Here is a 23,620-nt window from a genome sequence, read left to right as displayed (position 1 = left end):
GTGTAATATTTATGGTACAGTAAGGTTCTGAGTGTGGTTTTGCACAAAGTTGTGCATAGTGTTTTGCAGTTGAGCGATTGTGGTTAGTATATGCTTTGAGCAACCACTTTATTCTTTGACATATACATATCTAATATCTAAATTTAATAAAAGGTATTAATTTTGACTTTTTTATTTATTTATTTTTTCTGTGTATCAGACAATTATGGATTTAAGCTCCACCTGTGGCCCTGCCCCTAACCCCGCCTCCTTTAGCCTCCCCATACAGTTGGGCCACCGACCGCCTATGCTCGGTAACATAGTAACATAGTAGATGACGGCAGAAAAAGACCTGCATGGTCCATCCAGTCTGCCCAAGACAAACTCATGGGTATACCTTATCTTGATTTGCACCTGTCTCTCCTAGAGCACAGACCGTACAAGTCTGCCCAGCAGTTTTTCCCGCCTCCCAACCACCTGTCCCGCCTCCCATCACCGGCTCTGGCACAGACCATACAAGTCTGCCCTCCCCTATTCTCGCCTCTGAACCACCAACCCCTCTTCCCCCCACCTGCTCCGCCACCCAATTTTAGCTAAGCTTCTGAGGATCCATTTCTTCTGCACAGGATTCCTTTATGCATATCCCACGCATGTTTGAATTCTGTTACCGTTTTCATCTCCACCACCTCCCGCGGGAGGGCATTCCAGCCTAGACTTGGTGAGAGAAGGACGTGTGCTTGAAGGCTCGGTCTCTAGAGAGCAGGAAGGGTGCTGGGCTGGCTCCTTCCCCAGGTGGGCAGAGAGGCCCGGGGAAGAGTTTCCCAGGAAAGGCCCAGGACATGGGGCCTCTGGGCCCTACGGACCAGAAGGCCCGGAAGGGTTGTGTGCAGCTCAGTCCAGCCTCGGGGAGCAGAGAAAGGAGCCCTGTGGACCGCAGGGCTCAGCGTCTCCGAGATGAAGAGGTAACAGGTACCTCCTCCATGACCCAGCGGTTTCCGGAAAGGGAGCCTGAAGAACATGGAGGGGGGAAATGGATAGGGAGGGCCTCGGGCCTCCAGACGGTGGAAGGAGAGGAGCCGATGGTGGTACACCAGGAGCTTCAGCCGGGTCCGGGCTTACAGGACTATGATAGTGATTGGTCGGAGGAGGAGGAGGATGAAGACAGGGAGGATGGTGTACGGTCGGTGAGTGAAGGACCGGGGCACTTGGCTGAAGAAGTGGTACAAAGGGTGCGAATGATTAAAGCCCTGGAGAAAGACATAGAGGAGCAGGGGAAACGGCTGAAGATGGCAAAAGCCATGACTAGGCTGGCCCCGGGAGATAAACAGGACATTTACAAGAAAGAAGAAGCTTGTTTGTTAAAGCAGCTTCAACACAAAGAAAAGACTTTGGTTTCATTAAAGAAGAATACTGATAATCCCTTAAGGGAACTTTACATAAACCAGGAGAGAATGGCACAAGGCACAGCAAAATCTCAGTCAGGTTTCCCCAGTATATACAGCAGAACGTTTTCAACAACAACAGTGTGTGAGTGAGGACTTGCCAGCTACAAACACTGGACATACACTGCAATTTATGAAGGGCTTAGCAAGTCAAACAGATTCTGGTGCACTTACTGTGATGGCTGCTTCTGGTAATGAGAGGGGAGGAGGCAGCAGGGAGTCCCTAGTATCTCTGGAGCCTACAAGGACAGAGAAAGAGCTTCAAAAGGCTCCTACACATTTGCAGGCTATGGAAACCAGAGATAGAGACTTTTTCATACAAAAGCTCCAGACAAGTGTTCCTAGTCTTGCAGAAAGAAGGTTTCCTGAAGAAGGCAGGACAGGAGAAAGTAAAAAGGACAGTTTTACTCTGGTTGAAGGTGCATTTGTGGAAGAACTGTTGCCAGCAGAAGGGCTGTGCTTGCAAACACAGGTGCACTCTACAGGCTCCCTGAGTGCAGGAACTGTTGCTAAGTTACAAGGAGTAGCTGCAGCTGGGAAAGCAGGCTCTGGCGAATCCTGCCTTCCAGAGCTGGAAAGACAGGAGGTTTCTGCCAATCAGGAGGAAGCAAGGGGAAATTCCTCTCATAACACAGTGACTGGTCTCGCGCGGGACCCTTCTGAGCAGAATGCAACAGACAGCCAGCTGGGAGCAGAGGAGCCTGAGCAGCAGGATATTCAGAGGGAGCAGCAGTGCAATTTTTCTTCTGAACAGATAAGCAGGGATCTCCCCTGTGGACAAAATCTGGAGAACAGTGACAGTCTAGTAAATGGTTTCAGTTTGGACTTGGGGGGGAAGGCTGCTTTGGATGGGGTGGATGAGCAGGGTGGGGGATTGGTAAGAGAAGAGGGACAGAATGGGTGTACTTTTGAAGCTATGGAGGTGGCAGTCTGTGATCAGAGGAGGGGGGAGGAAGGGAGGGGGGTGGTGCCAGGGCAGGCTGCAGAAGGTAGAGGGGGTGGGGCGTGGGGACAGCTCAGAAGGGGCAGTTGAAGAAGGGCATGGGTTTGGATGGTCGGGACGGTTCCAGGTCAGGGAAGAGCGGGGGTGGGGAGGGGAAGAGGTCGGTATCTTTTGCGGCTGTGGTGAGGGGGGAAGGAGAGCAGGGGAGGGGGAGGTTAGGTTTTGCAGGTAGGGGGGGAGACAGGTTTGGAGGAGGAGGGAGGGGGCAGGGGCAGATCCCCAAACGCCGAAATGTTGTTCAGCTCAAATGGGTGGGGGAGGGGGGTATGCCATCCCGGGATAAGGTTTTGCAGTTGGTACTAGGGCTAGGGTTTATTCCAGAAGATTTATATGCTTGCATCCACCCGGCTAACATTCCGGAATATGATGTTAGTTTTTTGACTCGAAGGGGGATGGAGGTGTTTTGGGAAAAGTACGAAGAAGTTCAAGGGAGGGGGGAATGGAGAAATTATAGGGTGATTCCGATAAGCAGACCTGATCTGGTGCAGGTGACCCTTTTAGTCCGGAATGAATCCATCTCAGCGGCGGACCTGGCCTTCTGGGTTCAGCGGTATGCTGAATTGAGAACTCCACTAACCAAGCTCCCGGATCCAAGTAGAGTATGGGCAGGGGGGTGGGGGGCTTTAGTTAGGCTTAAACAGGTGGGTCAGGTGGTCCAGCATATTCCCTCGGCAGCTTTTATCGGGAGAGAGAGGATCCTGTGCTTCTATAAAGGACAGCCAAGACAATGTTTTAGGTGTGGGTCTTTCCGCCACTTTAGCATGTCATGCCCGGTACAGCAGTGTGCAAAGTGTGGGTCTAAGGATCACCTTTCGGAAGAATGTTCCTCTATCCGGTGCAATCTTTGTGGGGATCTGGGGCATGCCTTTCGGAATTGCCCGAGGGCTTTTCATAATGAGGGGGAAGAGGGTGGGGGACGGGGGAGTTCGGTCCAGGAGGGGGGGGGGGGGGGGTGGGGGGAGGGCGGTTTCAGGGTCAGGGCCCGGAGGTACAGGGAGTAGGGAAGCTGCAGAAGGAGAGGAGGGAGGAAGAGGTTTCAGGGGTACGGGGGGAGGAACAGGTGAGGGAACGGGGGGAGGGAGAAGGGGGTTGGGTTCAAGTTCGTAAGAAACAAAGGGGGGCTGAGGGGAAGGGTAGGGAGGAGTTGGGTGGCTCGGGATTTGGATCACAGGAGTGTAGGGTGGAGAACCGTTTTCAGATTCTGGAAGAGGAAGGTAGGGAGGAGGAGATCGAGGAAGGTGGGGGAGGGGAGGGAGGGAGTCCTGGGGGGGGATGAAGGGAAGAGAAAATTTGAGGTGGAACAGGGAGAGGGTGGTAGGTGTAAGAAGAAGGGGGGGGAAGGTCCGGATGGTAGGGGTTGGGAACGAAGGAGGAGGGGGAGGGTTGGAAGTAGAGGGAGTGGAGAAGAAGGGGACAGGAGAAGGAGAAGGGATTAAGAGGCGGTCTGATAGGATCAGATCTAGACAGGAACAGGGTAAAAGGGGTGATGGGAATGAGGTAAGGGGGGTGGGGGGGGCAGGGGAGCAGCTCAGAGTTAGGGAGCAAGTAGGGGAGGGGGGGTGGGGGCCTTCTTTTGTGAGAGGGGAGATGGTGGTCTGGATGACTCTAAGAAGAAGAAGGGGAGGAAGAAAGGAGGGGGGAGGGGGAAGGGAAGGATAAGGGTTTTAAACTTGGTGTTCGGGATTGGGCGGAGGAAGGAAGGGATTCTGCAGAAGGGGTGCAGGGCGTTGGTAGTGGGGTGCTGCAGAGGGCAGATATGCAGGAAGGAGGTGAGCAGAGGATACCTTCTACTCAATGATGGTAATGGCAGGAATTGTTTTTTTGTTTGCCACATTGAATGTGGCGAGTGTGGCTTCCCAGAGGGCGCAATGTTTGGCCTTTGATGGCCTCTCTAAGATACAGGCAGACTGTATTCTGCTTCAGGAAACACGGCTACAAACGCTAGAAGCGATTAGGCGGGCACAACGGGCCTGGAGATGGGGACCTTCGGTTTGGGGTTTGGCAGGAGAAAGGTATGGGGGGGTAGGGATCTTATTTAAAACACATAATGTAGATATTCAAAAAGTGATAGAGTTAGGTATAGGGAGGTGTTTGGTGTTAGATGTGTTGTGGCACAGGGGTGGCGTTGCGGATTATTAATATTTATGGGCCTCAAAGTAAGAAGGAACGTTCCTCGTTGTTTGGGAAAGTTAAACCTTATCTCTATACAGCACGTCAGGTGGTTTGGGGGGGGGGGGGATTTTAATACTATTTTAAGGAGGCAGGATAGTGGGGGGAGGACAGCGCAGGTGAGGTATGATGGGGTACATTTGGCAGGGATAATGAAAGGGGCAGGGCTGGTTGATGTGCACATAGAACATTCCCCTGAGGTACAGGGTTTCACATTTTCACGGGGTCAGTGTAAGAGTAGGATAGATAGATTTTTGGTTCGGGAAGGGGCATGCGGGCAGGGCCCCAGATTAGTGGACGTAGACTTCTCGGACCATAAGCTGGTGTTAATTGAGGTAGGAGGTTGGGCGGGGCATAGGCCAGGAAGGGGTTTATGGCGGCTCAACCTTAAATGGGTAGCAGATACGAGAATGCAGGAGGGGTATCGGGCCTTCTTGGAGGATCAGCTCTCCATCCAGGGTATTTTTCCCTCTATTGGAGAATGGTGGGAGGTAGTCAAAAAGCGCATGAGGAGATTTTTTACCCAACAGGCAAGAAGGGAAGGACGGGAAAGGACAAGGTTAGGAACGGCACTTAAGAAACGCAGGGATTATTTACTCTCCACAGGGGGTAGGCGGGAGGATATCCTGGAACTGCAAGCGCAGTTAGAGAAGGTCCAATACGATAGATATGCCTCCTTGCTTTATGAACGTGATTTCGGGAAATTGATTAGTCCTGATCCGTTTGTCTGCTGTAAGGAGCGGAGGGAGCGGAGGGTAGTGGGAGGGTTAAGGGACGCAAGGGGGGTAGTGCAGGTTTCGAAGGAGGGGATTTTGAAGGTAGTAGGAGAACATTTTGCACGTTTTTTTTTCGGGAGGACACTTGGATAAGGAGGTGATGGGACACTATATCGACGGGACACCAGGGGTGGGAAAGGGAGGGCCCCATCTCCAGGCCCTGTCGCGTCCCTGGACACTGGGGGAAGTGGAGGAGGCCATCGGGGCCTTACGGAAAAGAACGGCTCCAGGGCCAGATGGCCTGACGGCTGAATATTACCAAACTTTTAAGGTCCATCTGGCTCCAATTCTGTTGCAGGTCTGGGAAGCCGCACGACAGCAGGGGATTCTGCCCCAATCTCTGACAGAGGCAGCGTTAGTTTTGCTTAGTAAAGGGAAAGATCCTGGGTCCCTGTTGAACTGGCGTCCTATCGCCTTGTTGAATGGGGACAGGAAAAGTTTTGCACACATGCTCTTAAAAAGGATGAAGTCAGTGGTCCAGGAAGTGGTGGCAGTCTCACAGCAGTGTGGGGTTAAGGGGAGGGGGGTCTTGGAGGCGGCTGCATGGGTTAGGGAGGGTCTAGAGCACAGCCGGGGGGAGGGGAATGGGAGGTTGGTGGTGGTTGGTGGTGGCTTTAGACCAAGATAAAGCTTTTGATAGGGTACAGTGGTTTTTTCTTTGGAGGTTGTTAGAGCATTATGGATTTCCAAGGGATTGGGTGGCACAGTTACAGTTACTTTACACCGGGGCCAGTTGTTTTCCTCTGGTAAATGGTTGGAAAGGGAAGAGTTTTGGGGTCACAGCAGGGGTTCGGCAAGGGTGTCCCCTAAGTCCTCTGTTATACACCTTCGCAATAGATCCCTTTGTTAGGCGTTTAGAGCAGGGAGGGAGGGAGGGATTTCGGGGGGTGGAGGTGAGTACAGGGTGTCATTTGAGGGTGGTAGCTTACGCAGATGACATCACAGTGTGGGTGGCGGATCCAAGGGAGGGGGAGAAGTTGCAGGAGTTGATTTCCAGTTACTCACGGGCCTCGGGGTCACTGATTAATTTCCAGAAAAGTCAGAGTTTATGGGTGGGTACACCAGGGCTGGCATTTGCTTTGGGAGGGGGGTTTCCGGCCGCAATTGCCAGAATGAGTGTGTTAGGGGTTTATTTTGATCAAGGAGATTATGCATCTTTTAACTGGCAGCGGTGCATCCATTCAGCTACAGTCAAGGTTGACAGATGGAAAGGCTGGAGGATGACAATGTCTGACCGGGTTCAGCTGATTAAGAGGCACCTGGTGCCCATGTTCCTGTTTCTCAGTTATATTTGTTTGGTGCCAGCACACTGTTATACTACCCTGTATAGTGTGTTTTTCCAACTACTGTGGGGGAATCGGCTGAACCCGGTTAAACGGAACATTACATACTTACCCCGGAAGGATGGCGGGGTGGGAATGGTGAACCCAGTGTTATTTTTCAGTTCCCTATTCCTCCAGTTTAATTTGGGACGGGCAGTGGGTAGGGACCCGCCAGGGTGGGCACAAAGTGTCTTGTTATGGTGGGAAAGATTTTGGATTCCATGGCGGATGGGGGGAAGGGTGGCGGCTTTAAAGAAGGGGGCACCCATGCAGGTAGGGTACTATTGGATGTTGGTTCGGTTGGTAAGAGTCTGGGGGATCACGGTGGAGGAAATTAAGGCAGGGAGGTATGGGTGGAAAGGGTGCGGGCCCAGGCCTTTTCAGCACCCCTGACACTCCGAGATGCACCTGGGTCGGTGCTGCGGCAGGGCTTGCTATTGGTTACATCGAGGCGGATTCCGCCTAAGTACAGGGACATTGCTTGGCTGTCCTTTCATGGGAAATTGTATGTGAGAGGAAATCTCAACTATAGGACTATGCAGGATCGGGATTGTCCAAGGGGGGAATGTGTGGGTACGGAAGAAACAATGGACCATTTTTTGCGGGATTGCCCCTTTTCAAGGACCGTGGGGGATAGAGTGGCATCGCTTTTGCACATTTCTAGCTTCCGGTCGTACTCATATGCTGATTGGGTCTATGGGTGGCAGCAGCGAAGTGGGGGTTTGGATCCGGTGACGGAGTTTATCATTTCGGTAATACTCAGGTTTTACCTTTGGATGGCTCGGTGTGGGGTGTCCCTGCACCAGGACTACAGGTCGGCTGAACAGGTTAGTTGGGACATAATTAGGGGAGTTCAGGAGGTGGCTAAATGGGAACGGGTGACGGAAGGGTTACAGAAGGCAAATGTGTGGTGGAAACATGTTCATTTGAAACCTCCATAGGGGAGGTTTGGTATAGGGTGGGGGTTTTTAAGGCGGGGGGGGGGGGGGTTTAGTTGGCTTTGTATAGGTGTTTAGGGTCTAGGAGATATGTGGGAGTTTTTTTATTGCTTGTACATACTTTTGTTGAAGTATTGTTTTGCGTTTCTTTTAATAAAAGAGTTCTCCAAGCATCCACCACCCTCTCCGTGAAAAAATACTTCCTGACATCTTTCCTGATTCTGCCCCCCTTCAATCTCATTTCATGTCCTCTCGTTCTACCACCTTCCCATCTCCGGAAAAGATTCGTTTGCGGATTAATACCTTTCAAATATTTAAACGTCTGTATCATATCACCCCTGTTCCTCCTTTTCTCCAGGGTATACATGTTCAGGTCAGCAAGTCTCTCTTCATATGTCTTGGAACGCAAATCCCATACCATTCTCGTAGCTTTTCTTTGCACCGCTTCCATTTTTTTGACATCCTTCGCAAGGTACGGCCTCCAAAACTGAACACAATACTCCAGGTGGGGCCTCACCAACGTCTTATACAGGGGCATTAAAACCTCCTTTCTTCTGCTGGTCACACCTCTCCCTATACAGCCTAGCAATCTTCTCGCTACGGCCACCGCCTTGTCGCACTGTTTCGTTGCCTTCAGGTCCTCAGATACTATCACCCCAAGATCCCTCTCCCCGTCCGTGCCAATCAGACTCTCCCCGCCTAACACATACGTCTCCCTTGGATTTGTACTCCCTAAGTGCATCACTTTGCATTTCTTCGTATTGAATTTTAATTGCCAAACGTTAGACCATTCTTCTAGCTTCTTCAGATCTTTTTTCATGTTTTCCACTCCCTCCAGGGTGTCCACTCTGTTGCAAATCTTGGTGTCATCTGCAAAAAGGCAAACTTTACCTTGTAACCCTTCGGCAATGTCACTCACAAATATATTGAACAGAATCGGCCCCAGCACCGATCCCTGAGGCACTCCACTACTCACCTTTCCTTCCTCCGAGCGAACTCCATTCACCACCACCCTCTGGCGTCTGCCCGTCAACCAGTTCCTAATCCAGTTCACCACTTCGGGTCCTATCTTCAGCCCATCCAGTTTATTCAAGAGCCTCCTGTGGGGAACCGTGTCAAAAGCTTTGCTGAAATCTAAATAGATTACGTCCATAGCACGTCCTTGATTTAATTCTCCTGTCACCCAGTCAAAGAATTCAATGAGATTCGTTTGGCACGATTTCCCTTTGGTGAAACCATGTTGTCTCGGATCTTGCAACTTATTTGCTTCCAGGAAATTCACTATCCTTTCCTTCAGCATCGCTTCCATTACTTTTCCAATAACCGAAGTGAGGCTTACCGGCCTGTAGTTTCCAGCTTCTTCCCTATCACCACTTTTGTGAAGAGGGACCACCTCCGCCGTTCTCCAGTCCCTCGGAACCTCTCCCGTCTCCAAGCATTTATTAAACAAATCTTTAAGAGGACCCGCCAGAACCTCTCTGAGCTCCCTCAATATCCTGGGGTGGATCCCGTCCGGTCCCATGGCTTTGTCCACCTTTAGCTTTCCAAGTTGCTGATACACACTCTCTTCCGTGAACGGTGCTCTATCCACTCCATTCTCAGGTGTACTTTTGCCAGTCCCCCGCGGTCCTTCTCCAGGATTTTCTTCAGTGAAAACAGAACAAAAGTATCTATTAAGCAAATTGGCTTTTTCTTCATCATTTTCTACATAGTGTTTCGCTGTATCTTTTAGTCTCACAATTCCGTTTTTAGTCTTTCTCCTTTCACTAATATACCTGAAGAAGTTTTTGTCTCCTCTTCTTACATTTCTAGCCATTTGTTCTTCCGCTTTCGCCTTCACCAGACGTACCTCTCTCTTGGCTTCTTTCAGTTTCATCCGGTATTCCTCCCTGTGTTCCTACTCTTGAGATTTTCTATATTTCTGGAACACCAACTCTTTAGCCTTTATTTTGTCAGCCACTTGCTTGGAGAACCATATCGGTTTCCTTTTTCTCTTGCTTTTATTTACTCTCCTTACATAAAGGTCTGTGGCCCTATTTATTACTTCTTTCAGCCTGGACCACTGTCCTTCCACTTCTTGTACATCCTCCCAGCCAATCATCTGCTTCCTCAGGTATTCCCCCATTTTACTAAAGTCAGCATGCTTGAAATCTAGGACTTTGAGTTTAGAGTGGCCGCCCTCCATTACAGCTGTCATATCAAACCAAACCGTTTGATGGTCACTGCTTTCCAGGTGTGCACCCACTCTGACATTGGACACACTATTCCTATTTGTGAGCACCAGATCCAACGTCGCTCCCTCCCTCTTGGGTTCTGTCACAATTTGTCTGAGCAGAGCACTTTGGAAAGCATCCACAATCTCTCTACTTCTTTCCGATTTGGCAGACGGAACCTTCCAATCTACATCCAGCAGATTAAAATCTCCCAACAACAGCACCTCTCTTTTCTTCCCCAACTTTTGAATATCTGCAATCAGATCTTTATCTAGTTCCTCTAATTGTGTCGGGGGTCTGTAGACAACACCCACGCGGACAGAGGTTCTACCATCTCTTTTTAAGGTGATCCATATCACTTCTTCCTTTCCCCAGGTCCCTGTCATTTCAGTCGCAGTGATATCATTCCTCACATACAGAGCTACTCCGCCACCTTTAAGACCCTCTCTATCCTTCCTAAATAGATTATAGCCTGGTATGTTTGCATCCCATTCATGGGAACCATTTAGCCACGTCTCTGTGATTGCAACAACATCCAAGTCTGCCTCCAACATCAGGGCCTGAAGGTCATGAACTTTATTGCTTAGACTGCGAGCATTTGTGGTCATCGCTTTCCATCTACATTTCCTAGTATGTGTTTCGGTTTTAGTGATTAGGGGGTGTCTTTTCTCTTTGGGTAGTTTCTCATCTTTTTGTTCCACCTTCCTTGCTTTTTCTTTTACTTCTGCCTCAGTTTTATTTTCAGGAACATCACAATGCTGTAGTGGAGCAAAAGAATTTTGTAGTGGCAACACTTGTGCGGGGGGATGCTTTTGTGTCACATGATGAAGTCTGCCTGAGCCTACTGTGAACCATCTGTTCTTATGTGGTTTTTGAGGCAGTGGTGAGAAGTTGTTGTTCTGTACAGTCCTAGAAGTTGCTTTAATTGCATCCAATTCTTGCATTACTTTACAGAGCTCTTGTTTTAAAGTAGATAGCTGAAGACAGATAGGACAAGCTTTAAGTCTCCAGATGGTTGGCCTTGAAACTAAAGCAGCACAATTATTGCAGAGAATAAAAGTCATCCTGATTGGTTGAAATGGGTATGAACAGGTGTACTATGTTGGAGTTAAGAGCCTGGAAGAGTATGATTGAGGAGTAAAGTTAATGAGGTTTGGTTTGGCTATAAATGAGTGGAAAACCCTGGGGTGGGATTATAAATCCCAAAGTGTCAGCTAAGTGCTGTTATCAAGGGAATTCTCTAGCTGGGTGGGACCAAAGAATTTTCAATTGATTTAACCTTTAAAATTCTCTAAGAATATAACTTTCCTCTTGGTGATATAAATCTAAATATTCCAAATAACTATAGCAGTTTTTTTTAATGTTACTTTTGAGTCTCAATTGAATTTAATGCTGTTTTAACAGCCTCTCCTCTCTCTCTCTCTCTCTCTCTCTCTCTCTCTCTCTCTCTATCAATCAGAGCTTGGCAGGACAAAGTTAGGTCAGCCCTTTTGCTGTTGTAACTTTATCCACTTACCTAACTGGTTAGTGGACTGAATATCAACGCTAAAGGGTTAAATGCCGGTTCCACACCATGCCACCCTAGCACTAACCAGACAGTACCCTGGTAATCAGAGGCAGTATTAAGTGTTATCACCCACTGTCATTGAAATTTAGCAGTTGGCTAGCTCAGCGGGTTTTAACCAGACAGGAGCCTCTCCTGCCCAGATAAATCCTTTTGGATGTTGGGTCCTTGATTGTGGTGCTTTGATGCAGAAAGCCTGGATTCATATCTCTTGTGTGAGGTCAGTTTGCATCCATGTGATGTGCTCAGGCTTTGGAAGAGAGGGGGGTGAATGAAGGAAGGTGGCTACAAATACTTTTGATGAATTGTGCTTCCTCAGTGGCAGCATTGAAGCAATCAGTCTCAAAGGATATTTTCCTTCTAGCTGTCAGCTAGTAAAGGAACTTGAGTTACCCAGGTAGATTATTTAGGGAGGTTGGATTGAAGATTTTAGGGTGCAGCTGGGAGAGAGGGACTGGAAAACGAGAATTTATTTCTTCTGAACTTGGTATAGTTTTCAGTTTTAGCTACATTTAAACTTTTTAAAAATCTCTCTACTTTTCTTACAGCTTCTACAGTGTACCCAGTTCCTCACCTAAGCAAGCCTGGGGAACTGAGAGAAGAATATGAGGCTGAAGTGAACAAGGTAAGGCTTTTATGGGTCTTCCAATATTTTGTTCTGTATCGCAGACAATATGCTTAAGTAACGCCAAAATCTTTGTTAGTAACACTGTTATTAGTAAAAGCAGGTGCAGTTGCTGTGGTCATTTTGCCTTTGCAACATGCTTGAGCCCTGCTGGTCTAACTGGAGAGGGGAGTTCAACTTGAGTCTTCTTTAGAGAGTTGCACAGGGACAGAAATGTTACCCGTCCCCACCGGAATCTTACCCATTCTCTGAGGACAAGCAGGCTGCTTGTTCTCACTGATGGGTAATGTCCACGGCAGCCCCTCAGAAACGGAGAGTTTCCCTAGCAAACTCCAAAAGTCTCGCGGGAGGTCCAGTGCGCGGGGCACGCCACTACTACTACTATTTAGCATTTCTATAGCGCTACAAGGTATACGCAGCGCTGCACAAACATAGAAAAAAGACAGTCCCTGCTCAAAGAGCTTACAATCTAATAGACAAAAAATAAATAAAGTAAGCAAATCAAATCAATTAATGTGAACGGGAAGGAAGAGAGGAGGGTAGGTGGAGGCAAGTGGTTACGAGTCAAAAGCAATGTTAAAGAGGTGGGCTTTCAGTCTAGATTTAAAGGTGGCCAAGGATGGGGCAAGACGTAGGGGCTCAGGAAGTTTATTCCAGGCATAGGGTGCAGCGAGACAGAAGGCGCGAAGTCTGGAGTTGGCAGTAGTGGAGAAGGGAACAGATAAGAAGGGTTTATCCATGGAGCGGAGTGCACGGGAGGGGGTGTAGGGAAGGACGAGTGTGGAGAGATACTGGGGAGCAGCAGAGTGAATACATTTATAGGTTAGTAGAAGAAGTTTGAACAGGATGCGAAAACGGATAGGGAGCCAGTGAAGGGTCTTGAGGAGAGGGGTAGTATGAGTAAAGTGACCCTGGCGGAAGATGATACGGGCAGCAGAGTTTTGAACCGACTGGAGAGGGGAGAGGTGACTAAGTGGGAGGCCAGAAAGAAGCAGATTGCAGTAGTCTAAACGAGAGGTGACAAGGGTGTGGATCAGGGTTTTGGTAGAGTGCTCGGAAAGAAAGGGACGGATTTTACGGATGTTGTAAAGAAAGAAACGACAGGTCTTGGCGGTCTGCTGGATATGAGCAGAGAAGGAGCGAGAAGAGTCAAAGATGACCCCAAGGTTTCGAGCTGAGGAGGCAGGGAGAATGAGAGAGCCATCAACAGAAATAGAAAACGGGGGGAGCGGGGAGGTGGGTTTGGGGGGGAAAATGAGAAGCTCGGTTTTGGTCATATTTAATTTCAGGTGGCGTTGAGACATCCAGGCAGCAATGTCAGACAAGCACGCTGAAACTTTGGTTTGGATGCAAGGTGAGATATCGGGGGTAGAAAGGTAGATTTGGGAGTCGTCAGCATAGAGATGGTAGGAAAAGCCATGGGATGAGATTAGTGAACCAAGGGAAGAAGTGTAGATAGAAAAGAGGAGGGGACCAAGAACAGAACCCTGAGGTACGCCAACAGGCAGAGGGATAGAAGTAGAAGAGGATCCACCAGAGTGAACACTAAAGGTGCGGAGGGAGAGGTAGGAAGAGAACCAGGAAAGGACAGAGCCCTGGAATCCAAGTGAGGACAGGGTATCGAGAAGTATGCTGTGATCGACAGTGTCAAAAGCAGCGGAAAGATCAAGAAGAATGAGGATGGAATATTGACCTCTGGATTTAGCCAGTAATAGGTCATTGGAGACTTTAGTAAGCGCAGTTTCGGTTGAGTGGAGAGGACGAAAACCAGATTGTAATGGGTCAAGAATAGCATGTGAGGAGAGAAAATCAAGGCAGCGGCGGTGAACAGCACGCTCAAGTTATTTGGAGAGAAAAGGAAGGAGGGAGATGGGTCGGTAATTAGAGGGACAAGTAGGGTCAAGTGAAGGCTTCTTAAGGAGAGGTGTGACCACAGCATGTTTAAAGGCAGCAGGGACAGTCGCAGTGGAAAGTGAGAGGTTGAGAATGTGACAGATAAAAGGAATAAGAGTAGGAGAGATGGCATTAAGAAGGTGGGTGGGAATGGGATCAGAGGAACAGGTGGTACATTTTGAGGAAGAAAGGAGAAGTGTAGTTTCCTCAATAGTGGAAAGAGACTTTGCTGCGTCCCTCTCCTCTCAGCCCTCGGAAACCGGTTTAGCGATTTCTTGCTTTTTTTCTTGTTTTCAGGCGCGGTTTGTGCTGGTTTCAGTTAACTAAAAAAAAAAAAAAAAAAAAAGTTTTCCTGAGTTTCCTTTTTCTAGTTTTGTCCTCTTTAAGTTTCCTTTCGCCGCTGTCGTGGCCCTTTTGGCTGTGCGCTCGCGTTTCTCCCTGTTTTGTGGCTTTTTTTCTGCCACTATCGAAGATTTTGATCTTGCCGCCGCGATTTTTCCTTCAATGACATCGAGGATTCTGTCAGGCTTCTTCCCTGGAAGCACTGGGTTTGTGAGCCCTTGGACCACTACTGTGGAGCGGCAGTGGCAGGCAAGGTCACCTTCAAAGCAGAGAACGAGGCAAGGCTGGACTGGAACCCCGGACTGGAGTTCTGCACTGGAATACACAGGACTGGAACGCACCGGATGGGTGCGCACTGGACTGGAACCCACTGGAATGGTACACACTGGAGTGGAGCCCACTAGACTGGAACACACGGGACCGGAACCTGCTGGACAGGAACACACACTGTACCTAGGCTTCACATACGCTTAGCCACCGTTCCCCGAGGGTTGAGCCCTCAGGTTCGGGCAGCCGGCAGGGCTTACAGGAAAACCGGAACTGGAACTAGCAAGCAGGAACAACAGGAATCAGGATACAGAAGTGTCCTCAGGCACCTAGGCGAAAGCAAGGCAGACAGGCAGGGAATGTCCGGGTTCCGGCAATAGTCGGGTCAGGCAGCAGGCAGCAAGTATTGGGGTTCAGGCAGTAGTCGGGTCAGGCAGCAAGTATCGGGGTTCAGGCAGTAGTCGGGTCAGGCAGCAGGCAGCAAGTATTGGGGTTCAGGCAGTAGTCGGGTCAGGCAGCAAGTATCGGGGTTCAGGCAGTAGTCGGGTCAGGCAGCAAGTATCGGGGTTCAGGCAGAGAGTAGTCAGATTCAGGCAATGGTCAGGTCAAGTAGCAAGACTATGGCTGGAGCTCCAGTAGCAAGGAGTACTGGCAGCGGACAGGACTGGGGCTGAAGCTCCAGAAGCAAAGGAAAACACACACGGGAAAACCAGAAAGCTAAACACAAGAAAGCTAGTAAAGCTGTACACAAGCTAACAAGAAAGCTATGCCCAAGCTAACTAGTCACAAGCTAGAAACTCACACTAAGCAAAACACAGTAGAACTAGTAAAGCTGTACACAAGCGAACAAGCAAAGCTATGCCCAAGCTAACTAGTCATACACTAGGAACTCGCACAACACACCACACAGGAGAACTAGTAAAGCTGTACACAAGCCAAAAAGAAAAGCTATGCCCAAGCTACTAGTAACAAGCTAGAAACTCACACTGAACTGGACAAGGTAGCAGTGCACAGAGCACTGTAACATACCAGGGACCTTAGACGATGCAAAGGCTGCAGTCTCTAAGTGATTAATAAAGCCCTTCAACACCTGAGGAGCAGCTGCAGCCATCAGTAAGCAACTACGGAGGCTGTCCAGGCACAAACAAGAGAGACAAGTCCGGCAGCCTGGAAGAACCGGACCGGACTGAGCTAAAGTCTGGAACGGGTAGGAACAGCAAGACAAACTATGGCAGCCACTGGCTCTGGCCACCAGCGGGTGAGAGGAGCACAAACCAAGGAGCAGGCAGAGGGCACACAGAACATAGAGAGACTTAGAATACCTAGGTACAGCACAGAGGAGCAAACAGAGCCAAGTTGGAGACATAGGTAGAGCTAACTCAGGCAGCACCCCCAGGTGCAGTAGAGTGGAGTAATTAGAGCCATGCTGGAAGCAGCCAGCACACAGAAGGAAAACTACTCCAGAAAGGATAGGCAGAAGCCAGCTTAGAAGCTGACCCCCAGAAATAAGGTAAGTCTGAATGTGGTTATGGCCACAGACGTGACAGATTCCCAGTGGCTTCAAAAAGTGTGGTCGGTGCAGCTGGGCCATCTCGCTTTCCGACACCCACGCTTGGTGTATTCAGTGCCTTGGGCCTGAGCATAACCCTAATGCGTGTAAATTGTGTCTCAGCCTTAAAAAGCGGACAGAGGTGTTGAGGCAAGCTTAGCGGGATCGTTTGTTTGGAGCTGGGCCCGGTCCTTCAGCATTGACGTTGACAGCATCGGTATCGGCGGCTTTGGCATCGGAGATAGCATCAACCTCGGGAGAGCAAGTAACAGCCCGATGACCACCCCTCGCTGGGAGCAGTGAGCAGTTGAGTGGGCTTCCACCTGCCTCAAAGGCTCCTGCTGTGCAGGCCTATCGGAACTGACCTTTTCTCAGACCCGACCCCGAGGAGACGTGTGGATTCCACGTCCTCCTCGTCGGTACCGAGGAGCGCCGATGACGTGCATCGACGGAAACCTAAGAAGCATAGTCATCGGTCTCCTTCTTCTCACGGTACCGAGAGCTCCCAGGCGTCGAGAGATTCGGCACCCGAGAAGCATCAACGCCGGGAGGACCACTCACCCTCCATCCAAGAGGTGTCAATGCGTCGGGCAGTCGGGTACCGCCTCCGATCCCCGTGCAGATTCTGTCTCCGACTCCTGCACCAGCCCCTCAGCCTTTCCCGGCAGAGACATTGGACAAGCACCTCCGAGCTATTCTTCCGGGTACCCTGGAAGGGCTGCTGCACCAGTCTCTCTCCCAGTGCCGGGGCTGCCTGGGACCTCGCCACCGCTGATGGAAGCACCAGCTGGCTCAGGCCCTGTGGTGCAACCGCCGACACCAGTACCGCTTGTGGCATCGGTCTCGGCTGCCGCTCAGGTGGACTCCCCATCGATGTCGATGGAGGGAGCTTCATCGCCATCAGCATGGGAGTCCACTTCTCGTCATCATCGAGGACCTGGTTCCTCTGAGTTGAGACGGGCCCGTTTTCGGACTGAAGTCAGAGAGCTCATGTCTGACACCGAGGAGGAGGCCTTGTGGGGGGAGGAGGAGGATCCCAGGTATTTCTCTTCCGAGGAGTCCTGTGGTATTCCCTCTGACCCCACTCCTTCGCCGGAAAGGAAGCTTTCTCCACCTGAGAGCCTTTCCTTTGCCTCTTTTGTAAGGGATATGTCTGTGTCCATTCCCTTCCCTGTGGTCACTGTGGATGAGCCTAGGACTGAGATGCTCGAGGTCCTCGACTATCCATCACCACCTAGAGAGTCTTCCACTGTTCCGTTGCATAATGTCCTAAGGGAGACATTGCTTCAGAACTGGATGAAACCTTTATCTAATCCCACCATTCCGAAGAAAGCTGAGTTTGAACAGAATTATGCAACCGCACGCGTGGTCGCTCAATTCGATTGTGGTACACAAGATCTTCCAGGAGTGGGGCACCCCCTTGGTGAATCTTTTTGCCACTCAAGCCAATCGCAAGCTGCCTCAGTTCCAGACTTCAGAGCCACGACAGACTAGCGTCGGACGCCTTCCTCCTGCATTGGGGGAACGACCTTCTATACGCGTATCCTTCCATTCCTTTGGTGGGGAAGACTTTGCTGAAACTCAAGCAAGACCGTGGCACCATGATTCTGATCGCGCCTTTATGGCCCCGTCAGATTTGGTTCCCTCTTCTTCTGGAGTTGTCCTCCGAAGAACCGTGGAGATTGGAGTGTTTTCCAACCCTCATCACTCAGAACGAGGGGGCGCTTCTGCATCCCAGCCTCCAGTCTCTGGCTCTCACGGCCTGGATGTTGAGGGCGTAGACTTCGCTTCCTTGGGTCTTTCTGAGGGTGTCTCCCGAGTCTTGCTTACTTCCGGAAAAGATTCCACTAAAAAGAGCTACTCTTTCCAGTGGAGGAGGTTTGCCGTCTGTTATGATAGCAAGGCCCTAGATCCTCAATCTTGTCCTTTTCTTTCACAAAAGTCAATAATAAAGAAAATTTAATACCAGTGACTTAACAACAAGTTAACAAATAGGTCAATGTACTCAGACTTATACACGTAATATCAGTATATAAAAGCAGACAAGTTTTGGAGTATGCAGACATAACAGATATTACAGATTAATGCGTATATATGAATAGTACCTGTACAATATTTATTGTTATTAGCTGGATGAATATTTGAACACAGAAGACCAAATATTATTAAATGCTGTAAGGGAACCGCATTTCTCAGCTGCCACTTTTTCATATTTATCGATTAGATATACTGAATTCCACCACATTTCATGAGATAACTTCATAAAATCTTTCCAATTTTGGCAGATCAGTTTTATAGCCACTTGAAACAGTATACGTAATAATTTGGTCATATGCGGTGATAATGCAGCATTAAATACCAAATTCACCAGTAATTATGATTTTGTATGTTAAAGAGATCTTCCAGAATGTGAGAAATTTTCTTCTATGCGGGACCAATATTCCTCCAGTAATGGACTGGAATGTATTAAGTGGTCCAATATTCCTATATGGTTATTACAAGACCAGCAACGAATAGAAACATCTTTAGTTATTTTAGATAATTTATAAGGTGTCCACATAGCTCTATGTAATATGTAAAATGATGATTGAGTGAGTGCAGATGATTTTGAGGATTTGTATAGTGATATATTTTTTCCCATTGATCATCAGATAATTGCGAATTGAGTTCTTTATTCCAGATGTTTTTTAGCGCTGAAGGGGGATGAGAAGAGTACTCTTGGAAAATTTTGTACCATATGGATGCCGTTTTCTTTCTTGTAGCCATTTGACGACATAGCGTTAAGTAGCTTCTCTGAGGACAAGCAGGCTGCTTGTTCTCACTGATGGGTGACGTCCACGGCAGCCCCTCCAATCGGAGACCTTCACTAGCAAAAGTGTTTGCTAGCCCTCTCGCGCGCACGCATACTGCGCATGCGCGACCGTCTTCCTGCCCGAACGCGCTTGTGTTCGTCAGTCTTCTTTTTTCCGTGGCTCAGAACGGCTGTTTTTTCGGTCGGTCTGTGCCCTGAGGAGACCCTCGAGCCTTTCGCCACGTTCTTCCATTTGGAAGTCTTGCGATTTTCTTCTCCATTGTGTTGTTTGAGTTTACAAAAAAAAAAAAAAAAAAGCCTTATTTTCGAGTTTTTTTCCCCGTGAAGTTTCCTTTCGCTTTCGGAAGCGGCCCTTTTGGCCGCCCGTATGGGTATTTCCCTACTTTTTTGGTGCCCATTGCCATCATCGTGAATTTTGACTTCGCTGGCGTGATTTTTCCGCCCATGTCATCGAAGCCTCCCAGCGACTTCAAAAAGTGCACCCAGTGCAGCCGGGTTATCTCGCTCACTGATAGGCACGTTTCGTGCCTTCAGTGGCTGGGGGCTGGGCATCGTCCTCAGGCCTGCAATCTTTCTCTTCTCTTCAGGAAGAGAACTCAGGTAGCGAGATTGGCCCAGTGGAACGCCTTGTTCGGGGCCTTGCCCGGTGTATCAACGTCTGCAGTATCGAGGTCATCGGCCGGTGCATCAACGTCTGTAGTACCGAGGTCATCGACCAGTGCTTCAACGTCTATGGTACCGGGATCATCGTTGGTACTGATGTCATTGGAGGGTGCCTCTTCTTCAGGAGTGCAGGTGATGGCTGTCCATTCCCCTGCTGGTGGCGGTGAGCCCTCGAGTACGTCTCCGCATGCCTAGAGGGCTCCTGCGGTACAGCCCCCCCCCCCCCTCCCCGGGATCGACCTTCTTCAGACCTAGCCCTGAGGAGGCGTTTGGATTCGACGTCCTCCTCTTCAGTACCGGGAGGTTCCGGTGACATGCTTCGCGTGAAGGCAAACAAGCATCAGCACTGGTCACCTTCCAGACATGGTACCGAGAGCTCTGGGTCGCCGAGGGAATCGGCACCCACTAAGCGTCGATGCCGGGAGGACCGCCCACCCTCCATTCAGGAGGTGTCAATGCGCTCTACTCTGGACAGCCCGGTACAACCTTCGCGTCCCGGACAGATTCTGAGCTCGTCGCCGGTGCCGGACTCCCTGCCTTCCTCGACAGCCGCTCTGAACGAGAGCCTCCGGGCCATTCTTCCAGGGATCCTGGAGGAGCTATTGTGCCCTTCTCCTCCGGTACCGGGGGTGCTTGCGCTGCCAATGCTGTCGAGTGAGGCAACGGCTGGCCCCTTGCCCATGGTGAGGTCTCCAGTACCGGTACCGCTTGCGGTGCCTGTATCAGCTGCCTCCCAGGCGGACTCCCCGATGACATCGATGGAGGGAGCTTCATCGCCGCCAGTACGGGAGTCTTCTTCTCGACGTTCCCACCGTGGCCATGTTTCCACGGAGTCAAGGCGGGCACGGCTTCGGACAGAGGTTCATGAACTCGTGTCCGATACCGATGGTGAGGCCTCGTGGGAGGCAGAGGAAGACATCAGATATTTCTCTGATGAGGAGTCTTGACGGTCTTTCTTCTGACCCCACTCCTTCTCCTGAAAGACAGCTTTCTCCTCCCGAGAGCCTATCTTTCGCGGCCTTTGTCTGGGAAATGTCTACAGCCATTCCCTTCCCTGTGGTTACGGAGCATGAGCCAAGAGCTGAAATGTTTGCACTTTTGGACTATCCTCCGCCACCTAAGGAATTGTCCACAGTACCCATGCATCATGTCTTCAAGAAGACATTGCTGGCGAACTGGGCAAAGCCGCTAACTAATCCCCACATTCCCAAGAAGATCGAGTCCCAGTATCGGATCCATGGAGACCCAGAGTTGATGCGGACTCAGTTGCCTCACGACTCTGGAGTGGTGGATCTGGCCCTTAAGAAGGTCAAGAGTTCTAGGGAGTATGCTTCGGCGCCCCTGGGCAGAGACTCTAAAACCTTAGATTCTTTTGGGAGGAAGGCCTACCATTCTTCAATGCTCATCTCCAAAATCCAATCCTACCAGCTCTACACGAGCATTCATATGCGGAATAATGTGCGGCAGTTGGCAGACTTGGTGGATAAGCTCTCTTCTGAGCAAGCCAAGCCTTTTCAGCAGGTGGTCAGGCAGCAGAAGGCGTGTCGTAAATTCCTGGCCAGGGATGTTTATGATAATTTTGATGTCGCGTCCAGGGCCACTGCTCAAGGTGTGGTGATTCGCAGACTCTCATGGCTGAGTGCCTCCAACCTGGAGAATAGACTTCAGCAGCGGATTGCGGATTCTCCTTGCCGGGGGATAATATTTTTGGAGAAAAGGTCGAACAGGTGGTAGAGCAACTCCACCAGCGGGACACCGCTTTCGACAAATTCTCCCGCCGGACGCCTTCAGCTTCTACCTCAACTGGTAGACGTTTTTATGGGGAAGGAGGACTGTTTCCTAATCGAGTAAGCGTAGGTACAATCCTCCCTCTCGCCAGCCTGCTGCCCAGGCAAAACCCCAGCACGCTCATTCTCGTCAACAGCGTGCGACTCAGCAGGCCTCTGCGGCTCCCCAGCAAAAGCCAGGGACGGGCTTTTGACTAGCTCCAGCAGAGCATAGCTGAAATCAAAGTGTCTGTGCCGGACGATCTACCGGTCGGGGGGTGGTTAAAATTTTTTCACCAAAGGTGGCCTCTCATAACCTCCGGCCAGTGGGTTCTTTAAATAGTCCGGATGTGATACTCCCTCAATTTGATCACAAAGCTGCTACTACTACTACTATTTAGCATTTCTATAGTGCTACAAGGCATACGCAGCGCTGCACAAACATAGAAGAAAGACAGTCCCTGCTCAAAGACATTGCTGCCTCACGACTCTGGAGTGGTGGATCTGGCCCTTAAGAAGGTCAAGAGTTCTAGGGAGTATGCTTCGGCGCCCCCGGGCAGAGACTCTAAAACCTTAGATTCTTTTGGGAGGAAGGCCTACCATTCTTCAATGCTCATCTCCAAAATCCAATCCTACCAGCTCTACACGACCCTCATTACTCAGAACGAGGGGGCGCTTCTGCATCCCAACCTCCGGTCCCTGGCTCTCACGGCCTGGATGTTGAGAGCATAGATTTTGCCTCCTTGGGTCTCTCAGAGGGTGCCTCCCGAGTCTTGCTTGCTTCCAGGAAAGATTCCACTAAAAAGAGTTACTTCTTTCTATGGCGGAGATTTGCCGTCTGGTGTGACAGCAAGGCCCTAGATCCTCGCTCTTGTCCTACACAGACCCTGCTTGAATACCTTCTGCACTTGTCGGAGTCTGGTCTTAAAACCAACTCTGTAAGGGTTCATCTTAGTGCTATTAGTGCATACCATTACCGTGTGGAAGGTAAGCCGATCTCGGGACAGCTTTTAGTTCGCTTCATGAGAGGTTTGCTTTTGTCAAAGCCCCCCATCAATCTTCCTACAGTGTCATGGGATCTGAATGTCGTTCTCACCCAGCTGACGAAACCTCCTTTTGAGCCACTGGATTCATGCCATCTGAAGTACTTGACCTGGAAGGTCATTTTCTTGGTAGCAGTTACTTCAGCTCGCACAGTGTGAGCTTCAAGCCTTGGTAGCTCATGCTCCTTATACCAAATTTCATCATAACAGAGTAGTCCTAACAACAACAAGTCCTCCTCATTCACCCTAAGTTCTTGCCAAAGGTGGTGTCGGAGTTCCATCTGAACCAGTCTATTGTTTTGCCAACATTCTTTCCCCGTCCGCATATCCGCCCTGCTGAACGTCAACTGCGAGCATTGGCCTTCTATCTGGAGCGGACACAGCCTCACAGACAGTCCGCCCAAATGTTTGTTTCTTTTGATTCCAACAGAAGGGGAGTGGCTGTCGGGAAACGCACCATCTCAAATTGGCTAGCAGATTGCATCTCCTTCGCTTACGCCAAGCTGGGCTGACTCTTCAGGGTCATGTCACGGCTCATAGTGTCAGAGCCATGGCAGCGTCAGTGGCCCACTTGAAGTCAGCCACTATCGAAGAGATTTGCAAGGCTGCGACGTGGTCATCTGTCCACACATTCACATCGCATTACTGCCTACAGCAGGATACCTGACGCGACAGTCGGTTTTGGCAGTCGGTGCTACAGAATCTGTTTGGGGTTTAGAATCCAACTCCACCCCCCCTAGGCCCATTTTTATTCTGTTCCAGGCTGCACTCGCAGTTTGGTTAAGTTTAGGTCAATCTCATTTATGTCCTCGCCGTTGCGAGGCCCAATTGACCAATGTTTATTGTTTTGAGTAAGCCTGGGGGCTAGGGATACCCCATCAGTGAGAACAAGCAGCTTGCTTGGCCTCGGAGAAAGCTAAAGCTACATACCTGTAGAAGGTATTCTCAGAGGACAGCAGGCTGATTGTTCTCACGAACCCTCCCGCCTCCCCTTTGGAGTTGTGTCTTCCCTTGTCTTTGTCTTTGCTATGTACTGGGCTGACGAACACGAGCGTGTTCGGGTGGGAAGATGGTCACGCATGCGCGCGAGGGCTAGCAAACGCTTTTGCTAGTGAAGATCTCCGATTGGAGGGGCTGCCTTGGACGTCACCCATCAGTGAGAACAATCAGTCTGCTGTCCTCGGAGAATACCTTCTACAGGTATATAGCTTTCGCTTTGGTGTATCCTTCTTTAGATTATTAATAATAAAGTTA

At 49.9% G+C, this 23,620-nt stretch overlaps 1 protein-coding gene across 2 annotated transcripts in view; it reads left to right on the top strand.

The window, feature by feature from the left end:
- RNF168 (ring finger protein 168) overlaps positions 1-23,620 on the top strand; it is a 331,361-nt gene that overhangs the window by 49,946 nt on the left and 257,795 nt on the right. The window contains exons 3-4 of one of the 2 annotated variants that reach the window (XM_030216565.1): positions 3,647-3,662; positions 11,955-12,031. In XM_030216565.1, coding sequence (XP_030072425.1) covers positions 3,647-3,662; positions 11,955-12,031 — 93 coding nt within the window. The remainder of the gene's footprint in view (positions 1-3,646; positions 3,663-11,954; positions 12,032-23,620) is intronic. The other variant, XM_030216564.1, reaches the window with a different exon arrangement.

The sequence above is a fragment of the Microcaecilia unicolor genome, chromosome 10 (genome assembly GCF_901765095.1).
Source record: "Microcaecilia unicolor chromosome 10, aMicUni1.1, whole genome shotgun sequence".
Taxonomy (NCBI): Eukaryota; Metazoa; Chordata; class Amphibia; order Gymnophiona; family Siphonopidae; genus Microcaecilia; species Microcaecilia unicolor.
This window is presented reverse-complemented; position numbering and strand designations above follow the sequence as displayed.